At 34.3% G+C, this 11,690-nt stretch overlaps 1 protein-coding gene across 1 annotated transcript; it reads right to left on the bottom strand.

The window, feature by feature from the left end:
• On the bottom strand, window positions 1-3,074 carry LOC113853013 (DNA-directed RNA polymerases IV and V subunit 4-like). Its single transcript, XM_027483440.1, has 10 exons — window positions 3,001-3,074; window positions 2,749-2,816; window positions 2,162-2,233; window positions 1,776-1,859; window positions 1,468-1,579; window positions 1,252-1,329; window positions 1,058-1,091; window positions 916-984; window positions 266-365; window positions 1-175 (listed from the first exon to the last, which is right to left on the bottom strand). Exons 2-9 carry the CDS (start codon window positions 2,795-2,797, stop codon window positions 291-293), a joined length of 573 nt encoding a protein of 190 aa, XP_027339241.1. The 5' UTR covers window positions 2,798-2,816; window positions 3,001-3,074; the 3' UTR covers window positions 1-175; window positions 266-290.
• Between the last annotated feature and the right edge of the window lie 8,616 nt (window positions 3,075-11,690).

The following is an 11,690-nucleotide window of genomic DNA, read 5'->3' as shown; positions in this document are numbered from 1 at the left end:
GTAATGGATGGATGATATATAAGATCCACGTAAAACCTTTGCATGTACAAATTCTATGAGGACACGACTAGAAACTAAAAAAGAATATAACACATGATTAAAGTTTTACATTACAATGTCTCAGTAACTCATTGTTTCACATGTGCTACATTTACGTGTCCCCTAAAGGGAAAACCTGCACTCAGAATGCATATAAAAAAAAAAAACCTTTAAAGCAGATACAAATAAAAGGTACTGCAACAGGCATAAATAGGAGAAAACTCACCCATAAGCCTTTTCATTGTGTGGTTTTACATTGGTTGTCTAACCTTAGCAAGCTCACTCAATGCACCTTTAAGAATTTCGGTATCAATGTTTCTCTTATCCTGAAATAGATACATAATATAAGAAGGTATTTGTCCAGTTGGCATATTGTTTTCTTTTTATTAGTTTTTTTTCTTTACAAGTGGGAATCTCATGTCCTCTGAAGCAGTTTGGGCAAACGCAACAGACAGCTCATAACTAGGTCTTATGATGTCATAACAATGGTCACCAATGTAGATGTGGATATAATATAATAGTCAGAAAACTAGTTGGAGGAATTCTATCTTAAATTGGTTAAGAAAGGGGTCATACCTAGACATGTGTTACAAAATATTTTCGTACATAAATATTAAACTAAAAGTACTTCATATATTAAGTTAAATTATCACCGGAATATCCAAAACACAAATGACACCTACCTTATTTGAAGATTGTTGGCCTAACATTATATCAATTTTGCAACTCTAGTTACTTCTCCCAGGAAGACCACACCTTTTCTTAATAAAAGTTCACGAACAGTGAATGAACCTTATTACATAATAAAGAAAACAACCTAGACCTGCTTCCATTAATGATTTAAAATAAAGGAGCACAAAATGCTTCATGCCATACCTTCAATGATGGGAGAAGAGCAAGAACCTCGTCAACACTTTCTGGGCACACATTACCAATCACGCATATCTGCAGTGGATAACGATGTCAAGAAAGGTATAGATGATCATAAGAACAAAGGAAAATAGGACAATTCTGGTACCTCACTGTCAGTGAGACCACACTTTGCAAGAGGGCTAATATTTGAGTCAAAAGATGAACATTGTGGAGAAAAAGAGCAAAAAGTAATATAATACAAAACAGCAATGTCATTTATCCATGTGAACTGAGTCACAAACCCAAACAGAGACAGCAAACAGATGTATAAACAACACTAGGCAGAAAAATTAAGGATACTCAAGAATGCATCTTATGGACAGAGGATTTGTAAACTTGCTATTGCTTTTGGCATATTGCAGTCCCTTGTCAAAAGATCTATAATAAAAAAAAGAAGAAGAAGAAGAAGAAAGGTTCAGATCATTGAAATAGATCCTGTACTCTAATGATAAACCTGTAAATAACCCAAACCCATGCATCCTTTTTAATAAAAAAGAAGCTTAGAGTCTCCCTCACACAGGAATTTTGATAGTTGGATCTCTAGATAACATGACCATCTGCTCTTGAATTCCTTGTAAAACATCTGCAGCCTCATAGTCTGTCAAGCATTTGACATTTTCTGGGAGTCCTGCATAAAATTAATATTGTTGGTTATTAATAGGAAAAAAAGGATTCTCATGAAAGGCAAAAGTAAGATGATCTGGTGATTTAACCTAAATGGATAAATCACAATGTGAGTCAACAAACAAGTACAAATTAATAATATATTATTCACAAAAATTCACAGAAAAAACACATAAGAAATGATGAAGGCAAGCACCAACTTTGATCAATTCTAGGCTCTGATGGCTGTGAGTCTTTTGAGAGAGAACTCTTTCCACCGTTTGCAACCTTGTTGCCTTTACCTCCTTTAACAATCACCATGAAAATAAAAAAACTAGTTCAGTAATAGAAACATGACAAAGAAAGCAAGAAAATAATGGGCAATTAATTTGAAGATTGTAATGAGATGGAATGCAAAGTCACCAAACAGACCTAGAATAAACAACCAAGCAATAATTTCAGTTAGGTGAAAGCACAACTAGTTGTAAACATGATCAGCATCACAAAGTCTTCAGTTTAAGTGGCAACTACATCCCAAAGAAGCTCTAGCACTTGGATACTCCACAGACAAGAAGTGGAACAAAGATAATAGAATAATGATGCTAACCTTCTTTAGAAAACTGAACCCTCCTTCCCTTAGATGATTTTGTTGCACTGTCATCTTTCCCTTTTAGGGATCCTACCAAGAAAAATACAGAAAAAAAAAATTATGAACAAACAAGTGCCTAAAACTCAAATTGGTTTAAAACATTGCCACCCGCCATGTGCTACTAATTATTGATGAAAGTAAAATGAACACACGTGTTAAGTTATCAAAACGTAATCTAACACCAGTAATCAAAATAAATAGAAAAATTAAGAAATAGGCACAAAACAAGATAACCAAAAATCAAAGGATAATATATATCAAAGACATCTCCAACCAAAAGGGGTTGAGGGTAGAGGCATATAAATACCTTTCAATAACAATAATAATAAGGTGAATCATCTCATATCTGACAGCAGAGCAAAACCCAGAATCCCATAAGTCAAAACCCAACCTTGTATATACGCAAGGTGACCTAATAAACCACACTAACAGAAAATTCAACCCCAACCAAGACAAAAACAAATACCCAAAAGGGGAAAAGGAGAAAAAATTGAAACTTGATATGCAGGGCAAAAACAGATTACGAGGGAATGTCCAACACATACCTCCTTTGTTGCTTAACAACGAACCACCCTTTCCTCCTTTCTCTGACATCGTCAAAACTTGCTTCAACCTACAAAATTTCAATTACAAAGCAATGCAGGTAAAACAAACAACAAAATGATCTCAAGAGCTAGTTTTGTTGGAGGGTTCACAGTACGTTATCGAATTCCGATTATGAAAAGAAACGATAATTGTAGGACATGCATGAGTATGAGGAGGAAAAGAAACATGGGTTGAAGTTAAGGTTTACTTACCGCAGAGAAAAGGCCACAGGAGTGCAGTGGAGCTGGAGAAGAGAAAGACCGCTGAGGCACAACAAAACGTGAATTTGAGTCGGACTGAGTTGTGCGCAATGCAAAACACTTTGTACTAAGGGTGGGATGGTCTTTTCATTTTAGGATGTTCAATTTGGGAATTTATAATTTTTTTTAAAGATTTTTTTCCAACTCTTCAAATATTATAAGGCCAACTAGGGATCAGATCGTCTCCCAATAAAATTAAGTAAATTTTGTGTAATATTTTTTTATACTATTTTAAGTTTTTAAAATTAAAAAAAATTATTTTTCGTTATCCTTGACTGAAAAATAAAAAAAAATTATTTCTTCTCGTCTCTTTATTTCACTTAATTTTAAAAGAAGTATATTAATAAGTTATAGTGGAGTGAACATTTTTTAACAAATTAACTGGACCCATGACAATCGAAAAAAAAAGAAATAAACTTAATGTTGAGCTCAAATGCGGAATAACTTGGACGTGTAAATTAAAATTCTGACGTAAACTGGCGAGCAATAATTCAGACCTAATAAATAGATCTAGCAGCGCAGCGGTGTAACTTGTAAAGTGTGCACTGAAATACTTCCCAGGAAAGAGAGGTGGATCACAACGAATCACTTAAATACCAGGTCTTTCCTTAGCCAGAATCTTTCCAGTTACAACACTAATACAAATACACACTTCTCCAGCAATCCAACAATCAGCCACGGAAGGATAACAAAAATAATTCTTTTCTGATGTGGAAGATCAGACTAAACTGCAACCACAGAGCATACTAAGAATTATTTTTAACTGAATAAAATAAGCAGATAAAGAACACCACTATTTAACGTGGAAAAACCTCCAATGTGGAGGAAAAACCACGGGACAAACTCCGAAAAATATTCCACTATATCTTAGGATATTTACAATATTTTTTCAACACTCTATCACACAAGAGGTGTAAAATATAGTGTACACAGTGAGACCCACTCCTATTCAAATATTACAAATTTTGTAATACCAAGAAGAAATAGAGATGATACCCACCCAGTGTATTTTTCTCACACTCTTAGGATTTACTCAACACTCTATTTTTTTTTCTCTCACAAACACTCACAATGCTTGATGAAATCTTGTGTGTGTTGCTGCTTGTGCTTCCTTCAATTTCATTTCACGGCTATTTATAGCCAAATAAAGTTACTATTCATTTAATAAAATATTATTAATTGTTTATGAAGTCAAAAAAGGGGGCACCGAAATTGAAAATGTGCTGGACCTCACAATTCTCCCCCTCCAGCACAAAGGTGCACTCTTGGAATCTTCACATGCGATCTATGCCAATCAGCTTGGCACACTGTTGATGTTTTTCTCGTGCAACAACTTTCGTCATCATATCAGCAGGATTTTTATCCGTATGAATCTTATCTAGCTTGAATTCTTGTTCTTCCACTGCCTGACGCAGCCAATGATATCTGATATCAATGTGCTTCGTACGAGAGTGATACATCGCATTCTTACTTAAATCCAATGCGCTTTGGCTATCACAATGGATAACGTACCTTTTCTGCTCAATTCCCAGTTGTTGAAGAAACCTCTTCAACCAAAGCATTTCCTTTCCTGCTTCAGTCATGGCAACATACTCAGCTTCAGTAGTTGACAAGGCCACACATTTCTGCAATTTGGATTGCCAAGATATAGCTCCCCCTGCAAAGGTAAACACAAGTCCTGAAGTAGATTTTCTACTATCCAGGTCACCTGCCATATCTGCATCTGTGTATCCTTCAAGAACTGGGTTAGGTATTCCAAAGCTCAAGCACATATTAGAACTACCTTTCAGATATCTCAAGATCCACTTCACTGCTTCCCAATGCTCTTTTCCAGGATTGGAAAGATACCTGCTAACAACTCCGACCGCATGAGCTATATCCGGCCTCGTACAAACCATGGCATACATCAAACTCCCGACTGCTGAGGAGTATGGAATACCCGCCATAGCTTCTTTTTCTTCTTGACTTGTGGGACAACTTCTTTTGCTGAGTTTGAAGTGATTTGACAACGGTGTACTAACTGGTTTAGCCGTCTTCATGTTGAATCTGTCCAGAATCCGATTCACATACCGTTCCTGCGATAACCACAACCTTCTGGATTTTCGGTCTCGCATGATCTGCATGCCCAAAATTTGTTTTGCAGGGCCCAGATCTTTCATATCAAAAAACTTTGACAATTCTTTCTTCAAATCACCAATCAGCTTCACATCCTGTCCCACTATCAACATATCATCTACATACAACAGAAGGATAATGAATTTATCACCTGGACATGTCTTGACAAATACACAATGATCTGCATCAGTCTTGGCATATCCATGACTCGTCATAAACGAGTCAAATTTCTTATACCACTGTCTTGGAGCCTGTTTCAATCCATACAAGCTCTTCTTCAATCTGCAAACCATGTGTTTCTTTCTAGTTTCCTCAAAACCTTCTGGTTGCTCCATGTAGATTTCTTCATCAAGGTCTCCATGAAGAAACGCAGTCTTCACATCTAGTTGTTCAAGCTCCAGATCCAAGCTAGCCACCAATCCGAGTATAACTCGAATAGAGCTCATCTTCACAACTGGAGAGAAAATTTCATAAAAATCTATTCCTCGCTTTTGTCCAAAACCTTTTACAACTAAGCGAGCCTTGTACTTCAACAGCTTGTCACCATCTTTCTTAAGCTTGAACACCCACTTATTTTTCAAGGCTTTTCTGCCTTTAGGGAGCTTGACCAACTCATAAGTATCATTCTTCACCAGAGAATCCATTTCTTCTTGCATGGCTTTCATCCACTGGGATTTATCCTTATGAGTCTGAACTTCTTCAAAGTTTTCTGGCTCCCTCTCTTCAGTGATGGTAATATACGTCGAACTAGGGTACTTTGTAGATGGCTGGTGTGGTCTTCTTGATTTCCGAGGCTGAGGTGGAGCTTCTGGGTTTTCTTGCTCAACACCTTCATCATCACCATCTTCTATTGCTGGCTCATTATCAACCCTAAGTTCTTCATCACACTCTCCCCCTACTGTGGCATTTTTAGGAGGAACAACTGGTGTAAGATCAACCTTACCACCTGGTTCTCTGATTTTTGGTGAAGCAGAATCCGACATAGTTTCTTGCTCATGGAACACTACATCTCTGCTTCTAATAACTTTCCTATTTTCTGGATCCCATAACCTGTAGCCAAATTCCTCATCTCCATAGCCCAGAAATATGCAAGGAATGGCTCTATCATCAAGTTTTTGTCTCTGTTCCTTATTCACATGAGCAAAAGCTTTGCATCCAAACACTTTCAAATGAGAGTATTTAACATCATGTCCGGACCATACTCTCTCAGGGATATCAAAGCCCAAAGGAACAGATGGAGATCGATTAATCAGGTAGCTTGCCGTTAGAACAGCTTCACCCCAGAATGGCTTAGGCAGTTTTGCCATTCTTAACATGCATCTTACTTTCTCCATAATGGTTCTGTTGATTCGTTCGGCCACACCATTATGTTGTGGGGTTCCAAGTACCGTCTTCTCATGCCTGATGCCATGCTCAGCACAATAATTCTTGAATTCATGGGAAGTATATTCACCCCCATTATCCGTGCGAAGACACTTCAAAGGTTTACCAGCCTGTCTCTCTACCATTGCATGAAACCTTTTAAAGCATTGAAAAACTTGGTCCTTCGTTCTTAAGAAGTACACCCACAATTTTCGTGAAGCATCATCGATAAACGTCACGTAATATCTGCTACCACCAAGACTCTCCACTTCCATGGGTCCACATACATCAGAATGAACCATCTCCAAAATATTCTCTTTCAGCTTTGACGTTTTGCTGAAAGACACTCTATGATGCTTGCCGAATAAACAGTGATCACAAGGATTCAACTTTGTATTTTTGGCAAACGGGATAAGGGACTTTCTTGCCAAAATCTGCAATCCTTTTTCACTTATATGAGCCAATCTTTTGTGCCACAAATTTGGCGAAGCATCATCCTCGACTGCATTCAATCCTCCCTTGATCAGCTTTACTTGAGTTTTATACAACGTTGAATTTACTGTGCCTCTAGCAACTAACAACGATCCTTTGGTAAGCCTCCACTTGCCGTTACCAAAATGGCTGTCGTAATCAGCTAGATCCAAAGCATGCACAGAGATCAAATTCAGACGTAGATCTGGCACATGACGCACATCTTTTAGTGTTATTGTGCATCCTGTATTGGTTTGAATGCACACATCACCAATTCCCACAATATCTGCGATACTGCTATTGCCCATCTTTACTTTACCAAAGTCTCCTGCTTTGTACACAGTAAAGAATTCCTTGTGAGAAGTTGCATGATAAGATGCTGCTGAGTCAATGACCCATTCATCACATGAGTCTGTAACTTGACACTCTTCTTCTTCTTCAACAGAGAGTACTACCACATCCCCAGTTGTCACAGGGGATGCAGTATTTTCATCGTCATCCGATCTAGAGTTTCGTCGGTCTTTCTTCTCTCTGTTCTTCCAGGCTTTACAGTTTCTTTTTATGTGCCCTTCTTCACCGCAGTGGTAACACTTGAATTTTCTTCTGGGCTGAGACTGTGACTTATCTCTAGATTTGTTACTTCGTCCTCTGCTCTTACTTCTCCCCCTGTTCTCTGTGACAAGGGCATGAGAACTGCTTGCCCCAGAGTCTTTTCTCCTTGTTTCTTCATTAAACATGCTGTCTTTGACTTGAGACAAAGTCAGTTTTCCTTCAGGAGCAGAGTTGCTTAATGACACCACCAGAGTCTTCCAGCTGTCTGGTAAAGAACTCAAAAGTAACAGCGCCTGCAATTCTTCATCAAGTTTTATCTCCATGGTAACTAGCTGGTTTACCATGTGTTGGAAATCATTCAAGTGTTCTGCAACTGATCTTCCATCTTGATATTTTAAATTCACCAGCTTCCGAATAACAAAAGCTTTGTTTTGTGCAGTCTTCCTCTGATACATTTGTTCAATTTTGTTCCACAGAGTCTGGGCATTCGTCTCTGTGGCAACATGGTGGAATATGCTGATATCCACCCACTGCCTAATTAAACTGACGGCCTTCCGGTGTATCTTTTTCCAATCCTCATCCTTCACGTCTTCTGGCTTTTGATCTCCCTTTTCCACAGGATCATACAGGTCCTTGTAGAAAAGTATGTTCTCCATTTTCGGCTTCCAAATAGAGTAGTTTGTTGCTGTTAGCTTCACCATGGTACCTACGTTCTCTTCCATTTAATTTACACTCGGTGATACAGAGCCCAACTTAAGCTCTGATACCACTTGTTGAGCTCAAATGCGGAATAACTTGGACGTGTAAATTAAAATTCTGACGTAAACTGGCGAGCAATAATTCAGACCTAATAAATAGATCTAGCAGCGCAGCGGTGTAACTTGTAAAGTGTGCACTGCAATACTTCCCAGGAAAGAGAGGTGGATCACAACGAATCACTTAAATACCAGGTCTTTCCTTAGCCAGAATCTTTCCAGTTACAACACTAATACAAATACACACTTCTCCAGCAATCCAACAATCAGCCACGGAAGGATAACAAAAATAATTCTTTTCTGATGTGGAAGATCAGACTAAACTGCAACCACAGAGCATACTAAGAATTATTTTTAACTGAATAAAATAAGCAGATAAAGAACACCACTATTTAACATGGAAAAACCTCCAATGTGGAGGAAAAACCACGGGACAAACTCCGAAAAATATTCCACTATATCTCAGGATATTTACAATATTTTTTCAACACTCTATCACACAAGAGGTGTAAAATATAGTGTACACAGTGAGACTCACTCCTATTCAAATATTACAAATTTTGTAATACCAAGAAGAAATAGAGATGATACCCACCCAGTGTATTTTTCTCACACTCTTAGGATTTACTCAACACTCTATTTTTTTTTCTCTCACAAACACTCACAATGCTTGATGAAATCTTGTGTGTGTTGCTGCTTGTGCTTCCTTCAATTTCATTTCACGGCTATTTATAGCCAAATAAAGTTACTATTCATTTAATAAAATATTATTAATTGTTTATGAAGTCAAAAAAGGGGGCACCGAAATTGAAAATGTGCTGGACCTCACACTTAATGAGTGGAGTATCGAACCAAATAAGTTAAAATTTTGGTTTTAAATGATTAAAAATAGTCAAATACAAGTTTAATTTTTAGAATTCGACTATTTATATTTAGTCCATTAAAAAAATTGCACTAGCCCAACCCATGTAACTTCTATTAACCCTAATTTGCATTCCATTGAAAGTGTATTCTAACCTCTTATTCTTGTGTTGTGCCACTAAGTTGTTGCTCTTGTCATTGCAATTTGCTTTTTGTTTCTTGTTTTTGTCTTTTCCTTCATTTTATCATTTCTTTGGCTCTGTCCATGCACTTTTGTGTTGTGCCACTGCTATTACCATTTGCAATTTGCTCTTTATTTCTAATTCTTTCATTCATCTTATCATTTCTTTCTCACTATTTTTTCAGCACTCTTTGACATTTCAACTGCAATCATAAGAACTCAAACAAAAAATCTAAAGACTGCACACTTTAGCCAACAATCAAATAAACTCATCCGCTTAGCCTTTGAACTGCCTACCCACTACAGAGTACGGTCAAAGATGAGTTTTCTATCATTATGACCAATTTACTGCAGTTCAAACTTCCTTAGTCCAAATCTATCTAAACTCGCTTGATATCACCATTAAGTTATAGTTTTAGTTTATTAAGATATGTATTCTAAAAAATAAGAATGTGTAATCTTAATATTTAAAATTTTTTAAATATTTAAAAATATTTATTATATTTTATGTTTATGATATAATAAATAATTTATTTTTTAATAAAAAATAAAATTTTTAATTGTTTAAACTCAAACCTTTAAAGTCAATTATAAGCAATTCAAAATTATTGAATTTTATAAAGAAAAAGTATATTGTATCAAAAGTAAAAAAAAAAACTTTATTTTTAATATTTCAATCTAAACTTTAATAATTATATATGTATATATATATATATATATACGATGTATTTAATAAAAAGAAGTAGAGGTGATGTATATATCTAAATGTTATAATCATAAATTAATGGTGATAATTATAAAATTTTAAAAATTATATAATTATAAAAAAATTATGTAATTTTTAAAAAAAGTAGATTTAAATATATGATTGATGACTATAAATATAGAACATTTTATAATAAGTCTTTATAAATTTTTTTATTAGAATTTAGTTCTAAAATATTAAAAAGTTAAGATTTAATTTCTGCTATTAATTTTATTTTGTTAAGTACTGAACTAATTGATAAAGAGTCAACTTAACACTTCCACATTATATGTCATGTGATTTAATTTTTTAATATTTATTATTATTTAAATTTAATATTTATAAATAAATTTTAAATATTTTCAAATAAATTTTTTTCCTCTTCCCATTTCCCATTTCCCTTTACCCTACACCCTCAATCCCAACGCTAACACTTTGTCCAAGACCAAGTTTTGTATGATTTGATGTAGATTTGCCACTGTCCAGGTTATTGTTGGACTTAATTTGTAGGAAATGGTTTATGAAGAAGCTTCTACGGTGCTGATGATCACTAGGAATGAAGTATTGTTTATGAAACAACATGGTTGCTCTCGAAGCATATATGTTATTATGTGGGAATGAGTGGTGACTAAACTATAAATATTTAAAATATGTTTAAAAAATTATTTATAAATATTAATTTTAAAAAATAAAACATTAAAAAATTAAATAATATAACATATCTCATGAAAGTGTTAAACTAATACTTAATAAAAAAAATTAACAGTATAATTTACATATATATATATATATATATATATATATATATCTTTTGTTAATCAAATATTTAATTTTTTTAATCTTTTGAATAAAAATATTTCTAAAAATGTCGACCACCTAAAGAGAGAAGAGAGAATAAAGATTTAGAAATATTTTTTTAAAATTAAATATATATTAAAAAAAAAAAATTTTGCATACTTTTAAAAATATAAAACACTTCATCGTACACTTTTAAAAGTTAAAATCTAAATTACATATTACATATAACTATATATGAAATATAGTAAATTTTTTCCTAAATAATTTAAAAACTCAATTACATGCCTAAAATAGTTAGGATTGAATAATCAACATAACTCATACTTGTGGTATATGGATGAATATTAAATTAGTTTTTGAAAAACAAATGTTTTGGACACTTCGATGTTTTGATTTTTGAAAATGATAAAAAGAAGATACTTAAATTCTTATATTTAATGGATAGAAGAACTGAAATAAGAAGAATAAAAATACAATAAAGCCAATTGATTAATTATTAACAACCAATTTCTCCAAACATCTATTATAACTTTCAAGTTGAAATAAAAATATAAAACTAGACAAATGCTATTCTACAGAGATAAGTCCAAGACAAATGCTATGCTACACAGATGAAGTCCAAATCTCAAGCCTTTAGAATCGCAAAGGCTTATGAAAAAGCACTTTTACATTTTTTTTTTTCTTGTCAAAAGTATATTCACAAAATAACATTGTTTTTTCTTGGCATAATTTATTTAAAAAGCTATTTTTCAGATTATTTCAATAAATTTTGTGATTAAATTTATAACATAAACCATCATTT

The sequence above is a fragment of the Abrus precatorius genome, unplaced genomic scaffold (genome assembly GCF_003935025.1).
Source record: "Abrus precatorius isolate BTA unplaced genomic scaffold, Abrus_2018 Scaffold10, whole genome shotgun sequence".
NCBI classification, from domain to species: Eukaryota; Viridiplantae; Streptophyta; class Magnoliopsida; order Fabales; family Fabaceae; genus Abrus; species Abrus precatorius.
This window is presented reverse-complemented; position numbering and strand designations above follow the sequence as displayed.

Excerpts from the sequence above, each read along its gene's own strand:
- LOC113853013 (XM_027483440.1), bottom strand. The coding sequence starts at position 2,797 with ATGTCAGAGAAAGGAGGAAAGGGTGGTTCGTTGTTAAGCAACAAAGGA. Across the intron at positions 1,580-1,775 it reads AGAGCCTAGAATTGATCAAA|GACTCCCAGAAAATGTCAAA; the intron begins GTTGGTGCTTGC and ends AATTTTATGCAG. Across the intron at positions 1,092-1,251 it reads TCCATAAGATGCATTCTTGA|CCCTCTTGCAAAGTGTGGTC; the intron begins GTATCCTTAATT and ends CTCAAATATTAG.